Source organism: Lonchura striata, chromosome 3 (genome assembly GCF_046129695.1).
Source record: "Lonchura striata isolate bLonStr1 chromosome 3, bLonStr1.mat, whole genome shotgun sequence".
Classification (NCBI taxonomy): Eukaryota; Metazoa; Chordata; class Aves; order Passeriformes; family Estrildidae; genus Lonchura; species Lonchura striata.
This window is the reverse complement of record NC_134605.1, coordinates 10,650,001-10,666,884: the sequence shown is the minus strand read 5'-3', so window position 1 is coordinate 10,666,884 and position 16,884 is coordinate 10,650,001. Positions and strand designations below refer to the sequence as shown.

Genomic DNA, 16,884 nt, shown 5'->3' with positions numbered 1-16,884 from the left:
GATCAAAATAATTTTGATTTTGATGATATAAATCAAAATGATGATTCACTGTAAGAGATGATTTGGATGTCATTTGAGAGCTATAGAGCTCCTCTATTACTCTCTTTGGATTTAGATTAGTTATATGTAAATAGTAGACAAACTTACCAACCAAGTAACACACACAAATTATGCCTACACAAATATATAAGGAAAGGTCAGGTAAATAATCAAGAATTAGTGGGGAAGATATTACTTCAGTATCAAGTGCATTTCTGTAGCAGAGTTTGGTACACTCAAGTTTTAGCTTTCACTTAATCATAAATCCAGCTTGAGGATTCAAACATGTTCCATTAATTTCATTGCAGCTACCCTGTGAATGGGCCAGCTACTGTGAGTTTGGTCTCCCCACCCTGAATTTTGTCAACTAAAGCCCTATTTATTCTCCATAGCAGACACCATGTGACTGATGCACCAGTAAAAGACTGCAGGTTTTGAAGCCTATAGCAGAGTGCTGAATTCCCCTTCTATTACTTACAATCTAAGTCAGCACTATGCACTTCATCAAGATGATAGAAAGCTGGTGCTACTATAAATTTAAAAGAAAAAAATATCCTTATTTTATTATTTTGCTTTTTAGCAAACAACCCCATGGGTCTGACTATGTGTTTAAGCAAGATAGCTGAGCTCTCTGCCAGGCCACTGCACCACCCCACAATATTTATTCAACAAATGGGTTCTTCTAGAATTACCTGCTGTAGGGCTGCAGCTGTGCCACTATGTATGACCGTCTCAGAAAGGAAACATGAGATGCATCAAAGTCAAAAGTCTTCTTTCCCGTTTCACCAGGCTTGTGGAGCGAGATTGTGTAGTTTCTAATGTCTCCATTTACTTTGATAGGTGGATCCCAGGCCACCAAAATCTCACTGGAAGACCATGCCTGCAACCTAGGAGGCAACATCCCAGATGGAGCAGAGGGGTTGGTTCTTATCTGAGCTGAGGGACTGGTGACGCTGCCCTGGCTGTTATTTGCTGTGACAGTGTAGCTGTACTCCATGCCTGGCATTAGGGTGAAATCAAGATACCGAGTTTCCAGACCAGAGTAAACAAGCACACCATCCCTCCTTAGGTCATAGCTCGTGATTTTGCCATTGGGCTTATCTGGGAGTTTCCATGTGATTTCAATTGACTCCGAGCCCATGACCAGCAGCCTGGGAGCTTCCATATTTAATGGTGGAGCCTCCATGGTCATCACAGACTGGGATGTGCTAGAGGTGCAGCCCCCAGCAGTACAGGCGACCAATGCAAAATCATACTGCGTGTAAGGCTTCAAGTTAGAGACCAGCATTTGCAAACTGTTGCCCCGATAATACTCTTCATTGCCGAGTTTCAATATGTACTTGGTGATATCTCCATTTTGTATCTGGGGAGGTGCCCAGGATGCACTGATCTGAGTGGCACTGACAGCCTGCAGAGATGGGGGGTCCACCAAGGCAGGAGCTGCTTCCAGGGTCCGTATTGCAGCTGGCTCACTGGTAGAGCAGCCCCCCATGGTACAGGCAACCACTGCATAGCTGTACACCGTGTAGGGCAGCAAGTCCTCATCTATGTAGCTCAGAGTAGCAGCGTCAAAGCTGAAAGGATAAAGAGCATCATTCTTCAGCAGCCTGTATGACTGGAGAATGCCATTGGGCTGTGCTGGGGGTGTCCACGATATGAGCACTTTATGGGGGTTGGCTGACAGCACAGATAAACTGGGGGCAGCAAGACCTTTTGGGGCAGTTTGACTGGTCTCTGCCACTGTCCAGGAGCTGTCAGCATAGCCTGCTGCATTCCAGGTACGTATTTTATATTCATACCTTGTCCATGGCTGTAAACTTTTATCATTGTAGGTGAATGTATTGCTTTCAGTGTTATATTCTGTGAAAATAATTTTCTCATCTTCTGTTGTTGCTCTGTGCCCTGCAACAGTCTCTTCTGTGTGTCTGTGAATAACTTCATAGCGAATTATTTTTCCATTCGGATTAATTGGCTGCAACCAGCTCAGTTGAACGTTGGTGGCATTCACTGCCTGGATTACAGGTGCCATCTGGGACACTGGGGGAGCTTCATCTGTCCAGACTGGCTGGGGTGGAGAGCGAGTGCAGCCTGCTGAATTGCAGGCCTCCAGCACGAGCGTGTACAGGGTGTATGGCTCGAGCCGCCGGAAGAGGAACTGGCGAGATAAACCACTGTACTCCAGGTGGTCATCGCTGAAAACATTGTAGGTCTGGTGAATTAAGGAAGAAAAAAAAGGCAGGCAGGAAAGGAAGGAGGGACAGAAGCCAGGAAAAAAGGAAAACAAAACAAAACAATTTTTGTCAATAACCAGTAGATGAGACCCTTAATCTTTGCAATAGGGTAAGGGCCATTAACCAATGATTCAGAAACTTATTCTTGCTAGTAACAATCAGCTCACAAACAGATAATGGATACAAAAGGAATGTTTTGATCCAATTTTCATTAATTTTTTTTTCATTTTGAATGCAGTAATAAATCACTTAGTGACAGTTTTCATTATATTTGATTGTTATCAAGTTTCATCACAAGGCTCTCACAGGCCAGCAGAAAGCTTCTTACAGACTAGCTCTAAAGAATATCACTTAAGGGCAAAAACCCTCCAGATAAAACCATCTAGTTGCAAACCTTGCAGGTAAAGGTCTACACTCAGTTGAAACCATTGAGCTAAAGACATCTCAAATTTCAGAATAATATTCTATGAAACTCAGGTTTTCTACAAACACATTTTGGTCATGTCCAATATCACCATGAGTAAGATTATGAGCTTTCATGTGCAGCTTTCTATGCATTAAATGAACAATTTGGTTCAGTGCAAATGAAAATTTACAGTCACAGAGTAGCACAAGAATGTTATTATTATTCGTTTTAATATAATGACAAGCACAGAGAACACACAGAGTGTCTTGGGTTTATATAGGACTTCCATATTTTTTTAAACTATGCATTAGATTGAGTCATTTTTGGCAAAAAAAAAAAAAAGTTTTAATTTGATATTCAGCATTTCCCTTCTGTTTTTTAATCAAGTGAACTGTCAAGATAAGTATTACCTTAATGATGCCATTGGGTTTGGAGGGCTCTGACCATTTTAGCAGCAGAGCCCTGCCATTTTCTTTCTTTTCCACAGTGAAGTTGCTCAGGCCACTGGGTGAAGCTTCCAAAGTGCGCACAGATGTCCAGGGGCTTGAAACCTGCCCGGCGTTGTTTACAGCTACGACATGAATATGATATGTTGTGAAAGGTTTCAATCCAAATAAATGAGCCTGATGCTTTGTTCCCTGAAGCAAGAATACAGATGTTTGAGTTAGTTAAAAAAGTAATCAGCATCTGTGGTTTATGTCACTTGGAAAATAAGGCCTCAGCTCTGGGTCACTTCTGACTGCTTTGCAGAATACCCCATCTGGTTACTAGGATTTTTTTTGGTGGTTTTTTTATGATTGAGCCTCAAAAAGAAATTCTTAGGGTTTAAAAAAATTATCTGTCATTATGATGGAGCCTTTGGAGTGAATTCCTTGGGAGTCCTCCACAGTCTGAATCTCAGCTAGGACACAATTTACATCTCACTCAGCATGTGTCTGAGCTTGCTCAGTGAGGATGAAGCTTCCTGGAACTGGATTCAAGCTCGCAAAAACCTGTGGCACACAAGTAATGGTTGTCTCTACAGAAATTTTACTCATCTTGTGTGTACATGTGACATTTCATAGGCATGCTGTCCTATTCTAGCTACTCAGGCCGTGGTAATCTGGATAAACAATTTGTGAATCCCACCAGGCTCAGCCGGGGCTGCAAGGACTGGGGCTGACCTGCTGCCACATCAGAGCACAGCTCAGCAGAGGGGTATGGTGGGGATGCAGGCTGAGGGATATCAGCCATGGCCAGGAGGGACCACTGGCATCCCAGCTCACCCCAAACAGCATCTGACACAGACCTGACACTGCTCAGGCAAGGAGAGCCTCAGCACAAAATCTGATCTAGGCAGGAAGGCAGAACAGCCATGGAATTATTCTGAACAGTCACAAAAGGCACAGTAACCAACAAAGAAAAGAAGTAACGTTCCAGCAGGAGACTGTGCAGATGTGTTGGATCAGAGCAGCAAAGATAAAAGGAGTTCAGCTAATCACTGATATATTTAATCTCATTTTTAGCTGTACTTTGGCACGAATTATAGGGACCACAAGAAAGGGAGTGCAGGAATGCCTTCATGTGACAGAAAGAGCTGAAGTCAATATCCCTGTGTCAGTAAGTCATATTAGGTTGCTAAATGCTAACATTTCCAATTGCTTAATATTTAAACATTTGTTAAGCTATCAGACTCAGAAACAAATTTTAAAGAAATATTAATTTCTTTTTTAAATATTAAAAGTTAGATCATAAATATTTAAATAGTTATTTCCTCAAAACAATGAGTTAGTCTTTTAGATAAATATAGCACAGCATTTGAATGACCATTATGAATATTAAATCTGAAGATGCCACAAGTACAGATTATAAACATACTTTTCTGATAAATGATTCCTTTTTTCTGTTAAACAGGGCAAACACTAGCAAGATTAATAATGCAAAAAAGTATAATTCTTTGTTAGGAATTCCCAGTCATCACTGCCAAAAAAGCATAAGCTGAAATGCAAATAGCAATCACCTCAAACAGATTATATATAAAAAAGCTCTGGCTGCTGTGGGACATTTAGAGATATCTTTTGTCATAAGAAACATGGAAAGCATGTGGGCTATAAAGCAAAAACATATGTATATTGTCAATAGCAGCACCTGTTCAATTACAGTTTATTTCAGTATGGAGAATTTCATTCAGCCCCTAGATGGCAATACTATCAAACACTTTTTGTAACGTGAGTACTTAATGATTAACAACGTGCGTTCAGTCATCCAACATACTCAAGGCAGCCATTAAAAAAATAACAAACCTGATTTCATTATAGATTCTTTTAATAAACATTTATGGCTTAGATCCTTGAAAGTGGAAGCATTTAAACTGCCATAGCCAAAAAACCCTACACAACCAACTGCAAAATTATGAACTGCAGGTTAAAGAACCACGTTTAAATTGAGGCTCATGCTTAGCATAAAAATCTGGCATCAGAAATTATGTTGGCACCAAACATGATTAAAATTAGCTTTACAATTGGATGTAGTCTGTATTAATAGTTTTTACGAGGACAGTTATCTATTAGGTTTTCAAAACAGAACTTTTAAAAGCTTAAAATTTACATTCCATGGTTTGGGGATGGGGATGGGAGGAAGGGATCATGCAGCATTAAATTATTGCCCCTGAACTGCTACACAGAGGCTCTCTGAAGGTACAAACACATTATTAAAAACATCAGACAAAAAGCAATGGCTCTGCTTTTTAATGAGCTGCATCATTGGGTGGGTTTTTGTGACAGCAATGCTACAAAACACTAGATTTATATTTTTAAACAGAAAATGAAATATTTTTCATCACCCTCTACCATTTTTCCGCTAAACCCCAAGATTTAATTATTTACAATCCTCACTGCACTTTGAAATGAAACAAGGATGGAGGGATTTCCTTGCCTGCAGTTCATCATGTTCTCTGGAGACTGCTAAACCATTCCTTCCAGGGATGACTTTTATCCCTGGCTCCTACAGATACTTCTTGAAGAGCAAACGGTTTACATGTATTTTTGTTTTGTTTGGTTTTGAAGTAAGCTCAGGGGACGTACTCCCAGAATACAGAGCCACACTTTCTCCCCCTGCACTGCTGCCATTGCCAGCCGTGAATTTGCTCAGCTCAAAGGCTGATGCTGAAAAGAGTATGGATGGCAGACTTGGTGATTCATTTTAAGAATCACTTTATGTCCTCCCATGACATTTTCAGCCTAGAAATACTGTCCTGCTGGAATGGTCAAATATAAATTGTAAAATATACCTTGTACTGATAGCACTGTAACTTGGGCTTCAGTGGACAATGACAGCCTTAAACAGGCACAGGAACAAAATCACTGTCTGAAATATTCTCCCAGTCTTCCTCTGCAAAGCCATAAACTCATATTTCCCATGTTTACATGTGCTAACAGTCTAGATTTCATTCACCATTAAAAGAAAACCAACAAAATAAAATTTTAATGTGAACATTAAGATGTTCATAGACTGGCTGACCATGAAATCCAATGAACTTCAAGCCCATGCCCTCCGTTCTCTGTCCCTAACTGTAAAACATTCACACTCCATCAGTCATTAAATTAAAAATATTCCAGCAAACATTTAAGTGTGTACAATCTCACATTCCTCCTCTGTGGCTCTTTGATTCTTTCCATGTAAACACTACAGAAATGGACACCTTACAGAGGAGGGAGGTTTTGACAAGCCACTGTGACCTGATCACATCCTGTAGCCCAGAGCCCAGCCTTTGGCACAGTCCTTGCTTTTGGCAGCCTGATCTCCTCCCCCTGGTACAGCTCTAGCAGCACCACCACTACTCCAGGCAGGACCTTTGGTTTTGCTCTGTAAAGTGCTTCACATGCTGCCAGTGACAGCACAAGCTGTTAACAGCAACAAATACATTCCTCCACTAATTCCACTCTTCTCCACTGTAAATTAGGATAAAAGTTATTTAAAATAAAACCTTGTTTTAACACATTTTTCCAAACATAAAACGAGAGAACAAGAATCATGAATAATGCATTCATCAAGATTTGCTTCAGATTGCCTTTTTTGTTTGTTTATTTTTTAATTCATGAACACAGAAGTCACTTAAAGTCTGGAAACAAATTAGCATAGTCTTTCATGCCATTCAAAGGCAGCAGCATCCATAATGCAAGGTGCCTGCCTTCCTCGCTACCTCTTGGTCCTCCTCGCAGGCACGGGCAAGGCTGTGCAGCCTTCAAGGGTCTGATGATTTTACACTGCCTACTGTGATTGCTTTTGACTACTTGAAGTGCCCCTAAGGTGGCAACAGGGTCAAGAGGTCTTTGTAGGTTGAAAATGATCAAAAATTAGCATTGATCTGTAGCTGTCAATAATACTCTGCACGGGTGGACTCCCTGCACAAATGTTTTAACTGCATACAACTACACAACCTAGTCATCTTTGAATCTATCGATCTGATGAAGCAGCACTTCCAGGGATGTCACTCTAGGCTTCCCCTCTTCTTTCAAGGCAGGTTAGCTTACCCAGTTGCCTAGGTCTCAGGGAATGAGCTCAAACTGAAACAGACACATCAGAAGATCTCTGAACCACTGCAGAGCTGCCCAACAGGAGTTTGAGTATCTGTCCCTTCTTCAGGGGTAATATCAAAGCTCAGCAAGTCATCACCAGTCACGTTAAGGTTAGGCTCTGGTTTCTTCTCCCTCCCTGTCTTCTCTTTGTACCATAATCTCTACTTGGCAGGTATCTTGAATAGCTGAATAAAAAGCTAGCTCATTCCTTCTGTAGCCTCTAACTACACCCAGTGGCATCAGACACTCTCATACTGGTAACTGTAGTGGTGGCACAGGGATCCAAACCAGCTCTTTCATAATCCATGGACATAAACAATGGGAAAGCTGTTCAGTAGAACATCCCCTTGTCTAGAGGCAGAGATGGGGAACTGTCCCTGGACAAGGGAGGAAAAAGCTATGGTCTCCTGACAGCCAGAACATCAATCCAACCATTGTCTGAGTAAAATTTTCAAATTCTCCATCAAGGAAGTCAAAGATTCCTCCACATGTGACAGAAGCAAGGGGGAATGCTTGGGAGTTTATAAAGGTATGCAGTTTATCCTCATCTTTGTCATTATTGTCTTATCCAAGTCCCTGTCTAATCCAGACTCTTTGCCATTTTATGCAAAACACTGGGAGCACTTCTGTCTTGACTCTGATGTTCACTCTTATCTCCCAGACTATTCTTAGCCCCTGCCTTCACTCTAAACATTACATTGAGCTCAAATTCACATGCAAACACTAACTTGTCCTTTGAGCTGCCTTCCTTCTCGGCCTTATATCATGCACAATGTGTCTTTTCCATTTAAAAAATCTACTCTATTCCTAAAGCCTTATGCTCAGATTCACAAGGATATAACTTATGGATACACAAGTAATCTATGAGTCTATTCCTGTAGCAGTGCGGACTGGAATATAAATTATTCCCATGGTAGTACTGAAAAATCTTAAAGGTTAGTCAAACAGAAACCAACATATTATTCATTTAACCAGATATTATCTTGTCTACAGGTAAGCAGAATTTCCATTTTTACAAGAAATTTATGTTGCACTAGCTATTTTCCTTTCAATTTGTATTAAAACAATTTTAGATTTTTCATTACATTTTTTTTGTAAATTTCACTCTTAAAATTTTACATTTTAAGAACTTTGCATCTCATTTCAGAATTTTAAAACTGTCTTTCAACACATATATTTAATTTTAAATAATGGCTTGATTATTTGATATGACCCAACAGGTTTTCAATAGGGTAATAATATTTATGGCAAATAAAATCCCAAAGAATAAAACTAGAGAAATATTTAAATCACATTTTAAAGTTCATAAATCCAGATAGTCCCTTATTAAATCTGAAATATTTTTTAAACATATTTGTCCAGGAAATGTTAATCCAAATTGTCTTTAGTTGGGATGAAAGGACACTCTTCCTTTCCCAGCCCTGAGATGGATTAATGCAGTCTTTTCTTCTACAGTGGCTAAGAAATGACATTCAAAAATTCATTATATTTGAGTCTGCTTTTCTATAAATAAATATAGGAAATTTTAGTTTAAAAATGTATTAGAATAAATTCAGCCCACAAAGTAAAGCACATAAAATAGCTTCTTATTAAAATATAAACATTTATTACATGATCATAAAAATATTATTTCCTTGAGATTCCTGGCAAAATGTTTCCTTTTTTTTTTTTTTTAACTTTAAAAATGTTCTTGTATTTTATTTTTGAGACAAACTTGGTGCTGATAAATCAACACCAGAGAACACAACTTTTCTCTCCTCTGTGCCCCAGTGCCCTCATCCTTTCCTAATAGCATCATTCTAGCAGCATTTTTAATAAACCCCCTGATCTGCACACCCTGTTTCACTTGCCACATAACTAAGTAATTTCCTGTGCCAACTGTCCTACATGGGCTTGTGGACTGTATGAGGAAGAAACCTTTAAAACAGCAGTAATCTAAATTCAAAATAATCTGCAAATAACAACAATTAGTACCTGATAGAAAATTACTACATCACAATTCATTTTCCTCCTTCCTGGCAGGGTTCGTGAGTTGCATGTAGCTGAATCTATCTCGTGGAGCTGCTGCCTATTTTCACAGTAGACAGTTTTCTTACCTGGCACACCTGGGACTTGCTGCAGTCTCACCAGGCATCTGAATCCCCAGCTTTGACTTGAAAGCAAAGCAACACAAAGAAAACTAGGATGCATTGAACATTAAAAAGAAATCAAATAAAATCAAGTTGGCCTTTGGGTAGTAGTAGACTTTTAAAACACCAATGATATTGCACTTTTGATGGCAAAACCCCTCTTTGGGCAAAGTCAACATTGCTATTCAGTGAGATTCCTCTCTCCTCTCCTCTCCTCTCCTCTCCTCTCCTCTCCTCTCCTCTCCTCTCCTCTCCTCTCCTCTCCTCTCCTCTCCTCTCCTCTCCTCTCCTCTCCTCTCCTCTCCTCTCCTCTCCTCTCCTCTCCTCTCCTCTCCTCTCCTCTCCTCTCCTCTCCTCTCCTCTCCTCTCCTCTCCTCTCCTCTCCTCTCCTCTCCTCTCCTCTCCTCTCCTCTCCTCTCCTCTCCTCTCCTCTCCTCTCCTCTCCTCTCCTCTCCTCTCCTCTCCTCTCCTCTCCTCTCCTCTCCTCTCCTCTCCTCTCCTCTCCTCTCCTCTCCTCTCCTCTCCTCTCCTCTCCTCGTTTCTCTTTCCTCTTCCTCCCTTTTCTTTTACTATTTTCCTCTCCCCTGATCTTTTTTCTTTTCTCTTATTTTCTCTTTTCTTTCATAATTATTTCTTTAAAATTCATCAAACATCACTGAATAGCACCTTCTCAAAAATTTATTTCCATCTATATTTGTCTAATTTCTACTAAGAAATATTGAAATCCAAAAAAATATTTTTCTTTCTGCATGACTAAGTAAATCAAATAAACCAAAATATCAATGACATGACATTCCACTATAGGCACCACCTAGAGGACGATGTCAACATGTTTTCCTAACATTAATATTTTATCTCTAACAACACTCACAAGACCTACTGTATAATAAAACATAGTTTTTCACCTAATTTTTCCCCCCATATTTTTCCACTTTAAACCATGTTTATTACTCCTCACAGTTAGAAAGTGAGGTAGAAGGAAAGAAGCAGCTCTTTTTATAAACTGGAGAGATGATGGAACAGTTTCCCATAAACTTTGGGTTTACTCAGTTCAAAACTGACATCACCACTTATCCCAAATGGTCCTTTTGCATTCAATAATCATGCTGAATGTGAACAACTGGACTAAGTTTCTCTTCAAAATAGGACAGGCTACATCTGAAGGAAAAAAAATAGTACTATTTGAGACACAATAGAGCATAACATAAGATACTTGAACCATAACAAAAAATAGTTATGTGTCACCCTTGGAAAAATATGCATATCTAGTATGTCCTGATCTTTAGCTGAGTGGGGTGTGCTTTGTGGAGAGCTGGTGGGAGTGAGAGAGGAGAGGAGAGAGAGCAGCTTCATCAGCAAAGACTTCATGGTATGTAAAATGCAGCAAGATATTAAAGCAATGTCAAATGCTACAGAACTGAGCTAGGAGATTTGTGTGCCATTCCAAACTCACACACCACGTAATGGGGAATCTGTATAAACACATCCAGATAGTGCAGAACTTGCAATTTGCCTCGGTCATGAGGGAAATAGGAATGAAGCAGGTGGAGCTTTATAATCTGGGGTAGAAACACATCTTCAGGGAAGGTAAAAAGCTAGAAAAGTCAAACACACAAACCTGGTTGGAGTTTGTGCTTCTTCATTACTAATGGAGCACTCGTTCAGCTGAACTTCAAGATTATGTTTAACTTAAGTACCACATGCAGTGCTCCTGACAAGCAGTGACTTTCCATCCACCATTTGTTAACATTTAGGAGTGGGGTTTCTCTCATGGATTTATTTCATAGTGTCTGTAGACATGGCAAGAGAAAAAAAACCAAAACAAACCAAAAACCACTGCTGCTGTCAAACAGCAGCTAGAGCCTAAGGGCTCAAACCTGCAAATGGTAGGGGGTACATCCTTAATATGGAGCATTAGGGGGTTAATGTTATATTTTTTCCTAATGCCATAAACCGTATTTTCCATTTGATATTTTGGCTGATGTCCAGAATCAGAACAAACAAAATCTGGACTGCTATATCAGTCTTCTTAGTCTCATATTTTTTAAAAATTTTTTTCCCCTACTAATGTCCAGAGTGGTAGGAGCTTTATGAACCAATGTAATGAAGCCATGAATGTTTTTTGTTATCCATAAAAATGGGTAATTTATGTCCATTAACTTCTCAACTCAAGGTATCTTATGGCACTCAGTTTTACTTTGTTGCAAAAAGAATGTGCTTTTGTCAAGACCAAATATGTTGGCTTTTGGCTTCATCTGAAGTTTTGTTTTACATGAATTCACATTGCCCCTATTACATTTTTGAATTCAAATATGTGTGCCATGTCTTCTTCATCTCCTTCCAAATAGCATCATGTATGATAATGTGAGGGATAGTAGCTCTGAACACTGTAGAAGTTTTTCCATTTGATCCTAAAATGACTGGGGTGCAATATCTCAAAATTCTCTTTTCTGTAAAATTTGAAAAAAGAGACTTTGGCTGTAATTTTGGCAAATTGAAGACAGAGTGGAAAGACTCCTTGGTTTTCCTCTATAAAAGCAATTATTTTCAGTTTTTGCCTTTGCACAGCTCAACAGCCATAACAGGGAAAAAAAAGTAAAGAGAAAAAGAGTCTGAAGAAAATCCTTAAGGGGACTTGTACAAGGGCAGTCTGAATCTTAACACAGTTTGCAGGGGAGCTCACACATCAGATTCCTTGAAAATGCCACTGAATGTCAGTTGTGCTCCATAAAATCAGGACTTTGCAGTTATATATGACTCTTCATCATAGGATCTCCCATCATGTTACAAACTTTAATTAATTAAGTCTCAGGATATCCCCCTCTGTTCCTGCGTGCAGCTTTGGGAAACTATAGTTATTGGATTAGATCCCATTTTACACAGGTACAATAGATGTGTCATATTATTGTTAAATGCAAGCTTAGTTTATTCCCTTTTCTCAATCATTCTGAGTCCTTGTCTCTCTCACCCAATACATGCAATAAAAGAGAAGTTCTAACTGCTGCTGAGTAGAGGAAGATAGCACAGCCTCCAGGCAATTCACAGCTTTAAATCCCTGCTTTCTCCCAACACAATGGGAAATAAAAGCAGCATTTTAAAGGAGACTAAAAGGTTTTTACTTCCTATTTTTTATTCCTTTTTCTCTGCCCTGTACTGAGCAGTCCTAGCTCTTCATTCAAACTTTGCCTGCTCTGTATGTAATCACTTCTGAGAGACATTAAAAGGTAAGCACAAACAATTTACTTGGAGCTACATTATAAAGGCCAAAGTTTAGTCTGAGTATGTCACTGAACTTAAAAAGTCACCTTTAAAATGAACTGGGTATTTAAAAAAAAAAATGAAGGGCCAAAAAGTACAAACCCCAATTTTTCAAAAGGCTTTTTTCTTCACCAGGTTTTCCATTCCTTTCCTCAATGCTTTACACTTCCTACATGGAGAAATCTGCTCTCCAAGCAGAGACTGGCTGAAAGTAAAGAAAAGTATGCAGGTAGCCATTTGGGAAAGGTGTAGTCCGCTTATGCCAGTAAAAGCCAGGAAAAAGGGATTTGCTCTGCACCTTTTTGTACAGAGCAGGCACCAGCAGAAGGCCAGAAGCACACAGTGTTAATGCAGGGAGGGATCACTTCTCTCTTTTCTGTGCCTGGAGGGAAGTTCAACCTATTTTCTGAATATTAGCAGGGGGTATTGATCAGACACAGATTTAGGTGTACACTCAGGCACATACTCCTCAGTAAAGCACAGTCTCACATCAAAATACTGAGAGGTTGAGCAGAGATCTGACACTTTCCTTCCAGATCTTTATGGGATGTTCCCCTAGTTTTGGAGTAGGGGATTGCTACAAGGAATCCCTGCCCCCACTGGTTGTATGAGCTTGTGGAGAAACTCAGTGAGTAGCCTGAAAAGCCCCCATGGTAAAAAGTAATATAAATCTTATTTTCCCATTGCAGTTGCAATGGACTGCCCTGTGGATGAAAATAAGAATGTCCAATAAAGAACAAGTTCTGTATTTCTGTGTTCCTTAGCTGACACAGCTGTGTCTTGCCATATGAAGGCTCGGAATCAACTCCACATTGAGGAAAGGCTTGAAAAGAAGACAAGAAAAAAGAGTGGTAATGGAGTTTGGTAGAGTAACTGGAAGAGAATCTGCTTTCAGGTTTAAAGTCTTGAAACCAAGTAAGCCAAAATGAAAATGGATGGATGAACATCCAGGTCCTCTTAGGATCACATGGATACAATTCCCTCTACTTTAAGCTTACAGGACACACTGCTGGAAAGAAACTCACCTTGACACAGCACATGAAGCTGTGTCTGCAGACTGCCCATTCCCATTTTCTATGCTGTCAGGTGAACACTGAATTCATATACATACACAGAAAACCAGACAGCTATGTCTGCTGCAGTGGGAACAAGGAATGCAGCTAGCTAAGCTTCACTTTGAAACGTTAATGCCTAAATAAAACAGAGACTTTCATCATGTCCTTTCATTAGTCCCTCCTACTGTGGGTTGGGCTTCTCAGTGCAAAGCTCCTGCCAAAAGAGAAGTCTGCGTTGCTTGTGGCTTTCACCGGCCAGATGGATTAGTTAGGGAAGAGATGAAATATGTAAATACTGAAATATTATTTGAAACTTGAAGCATAACAAGTTTAGTTTGGATTCTGTATTTTCCTTGGATATTTAAGTTACTTGAAGAATTAAAATAGATCCCATAAGCTTAGTAAAGAACATACTGTGCTGATTTCTGAATTGAAAATGTCTTTACAGCCCATTATCGACCCCAGCATATTAAGTTGTAAATCCACTAGTTTCACTGTCTCATCTATTGATTAGCTGCATGTATGCATGTTATAAATGAGCAACCCAAAGAGAAATTACTACAATTTAATCATTTTGGGACAGACTTGCAGATGTATTTAAGTGCCCAAATATGAGGATAGGCACTATGGGAAAGAGTCACAATGTTCTACATTCTGACCAAACCTTGTGTAGCTACTGTCCTCAGTTCCTCCCTACACTCTGCACAGAGGGAAGGAGGTCTCTCCAAAGGGAAAGTCTGATGTGTAAGCTTAACCTCTGTTTTGAATGGCCTGTTGGAGAAGCCACACTCTCTCTCATGACAGGTTAGACACACTGTCAGACAGACTACATGTGCCATCCAAAGCATATAGCATTCACAGCTGTGATTGTTTTTTCTTAAATTCACTTAAGACTCAAAGAGAAATAAAGGCAGTAACAACATTTTCAATCAACACACAGCAACAGACCATACAGGTTTGCTGTTTCTTGTTTCTTAAAACGAAACACAAAACCATTCATAGCTTCAGAAGTTGAACTGCAGCAGTCTCAAAAGACTTCTAAATCAATATTACCTTCCATTTGCCTTTTCAAGGATGCTGGATCAGGGTCTTCATAAGCAGAAGGACAAAACTACACGGTGAATGTAGAGGGCATCCAACCAGAACGGGGATTTGCTTTAGTTAATCTGAAGCAAATGTCTATTTAGTTAATACGGAAGCAAACATCCTCCTGATCTCCTGATTTCCACACACAGGCCAGCATGTTGGACATGATCTTCAGTATGAGATCATGTTACTCAAGAAAGGTGTTACTCAAGTGGTTTAAAATTGCCATTAATACCCTCAAACCAAATATCAATACAGGGGTTTGTTAACAAAGCAAGTCAAAGCGTTGTGATGCTTCTATCCAGGACCAAAAAGAGAAAAACTTCAGCATGATAAAGATCTATTGAAAATTTTTGTCTCAAAAATGTCTTATTTAAAAGCCACATGTTCTCAACTCTGTTTTTTTTCTCAAAGGCAGTACTGTATCTGACATCAGGGCAACTAGAGCTCAAAATATTTTGTTACCTGGTGGAAAAAGGTGATGTTTTGTTTCCCATTTGCTCTCAGGGTCTCTATTCACTCTTTTTAGACCTGGACTTCCTAGTAACATTAAGCTCAGCACTAAAATATGTCACTGTCTTAAGCTACAACAATAGTATAAATCTCATGATCTGTTGGTACATCATGGGTCTAGTATTTCTAGCACAGACTAATATTAGAGAAAATCTAAATTATCATCTGTCTTGAACCCCTGAAAGAAAACAATAAAAAATAATTTTATTATACCATAATGACAAGAATAATACTTCATCTGGGAGAAGATGCCTTCTGATTTCACATTAATTTCTTTTCAAAGCCTGTTGAAATATAAGAGCTCTGAAAAGTTTCATTCATTTTGTTTACACAGTGTAAAGTTTTCTTTATAGTGAAAATACAGAAAATTTATCACTTCAAGGAGTCCACTTCCCTCATTCTCTTGCAATATTAAAGGTGCATTTGCAATTCTGATCTTATGGGACAGTTGTAAACTTGGTGCCTTTTTTTGCAGCCACTAAAGTAGCATCTCCACACTGAATGGAATAATTGACTCACTCTAGGAACTCTGCTCTGGATCGGAAAAAAAATTAACTGATGCCTTCAAACCTACAGGAAGTGGACTTAGAAAAATACTTGGAGCAAAATTCAGAACCAAAACAAGTAATGATTTGTGCTATGTATTAACTAGATCCTGGGACCTCTGTATATCTTCCCATTGTGAATATACTGTTCCTCAGTATATATATGTATATATGACAACACACTCCAGGGGTCTCACTGGGATGGATCAAACCCCAGCAGTCACATCATCTCCACCTTAGGGTGGTGTGGGCACAGAACTGTTTAGAAGACAAACATGCTGCCATAAAAGACAAAGGTGGAACAGCCATAGATTAATTCAAAGAAGGCAGACACAGCCACAAAATCAAAGGGCTTGAGGATGTTGTACTACAAGTCCAGCTGCTGCTCTAGAATCAGCCACAGGATGCCTCAAGTGAGCATCTACATGGTTGTCTCCCAAAGCTTTGCCTGTGTAGCCACACAGCCCCCATTAGAACAAGACCTTTAAGGAAATTACCTGACTGAAGCAGAGTCCTCCCTTTTATAAGGACTGCAGGACCTGCAAAGTATCTGGAAACAGAAACAAGTTCCTAACAAAAATCTGAAAAACACAGAAGTTATTTTCTACTAGACCCTCAGGATGGAAATTCCTGCTTCCAATATCATCATAGTCTCAAACTGTGCTCTTAGGAAGGAAGGCTGGTGAAGGGAAAAGAGGGAAGGAATGAACAGTTTCCACAGTTTTGGTTGTAAGAGTAGAGCAGCTTAAAGGTGCCAGAGGTGTAACAGGTAATATTTGATATGCTAAAAGCTGTAACATGGCACCTACTAATATGGTGAGAAACATTTCTCTGAATCCACCAGCAACTTTGGCAGCAAGCCCTCCACTTCATGGGTAGAAACCTTCTTTCCATGCTCATAGTTTTCTTGGCACTCATAAAGCAGTTCAACAAGCATATCCTTTCCAAATCATCTGGCCTGTCAGATGCTGATGGAGGGACATCTGTACCAATCTCTTTCTTTAAAGACCAAAGAGATTTTCTTTAAAGACTGCTAAAGAAACAGACTTGGGAATACAATACAGTT

At 39.5% G+C, this 16,884-nt stretch overlaps 1 protein-coding gene across 1 annotated transcript in view; it reads right to left on the bottom strand.

Moving 5' to 3' along the window:
• USH2A (usherin) overlaps window positions 1-16,884 on the bottom strand; it is a 373,252-nt gene that overhangs the window by 30,172 nt on the left and 326,196 nt on the right. Inside the window, exons 61-62 of the mRNA XM_031504249.2 lie at window positions 3,087-3,314; window positions 732-2,248 (exon numbers count right to left, since the gene is read on the bottom strand). Coding sequence (XP_031360109.2) covers window positions 732-2,248; window positions 3,087-3,314 — 1,745 coding nt within the window. The remainder of the gene's footprint in view (window positions 1-731; window positions 2,249-3,086; window positions 3,315-16,884) is intronic.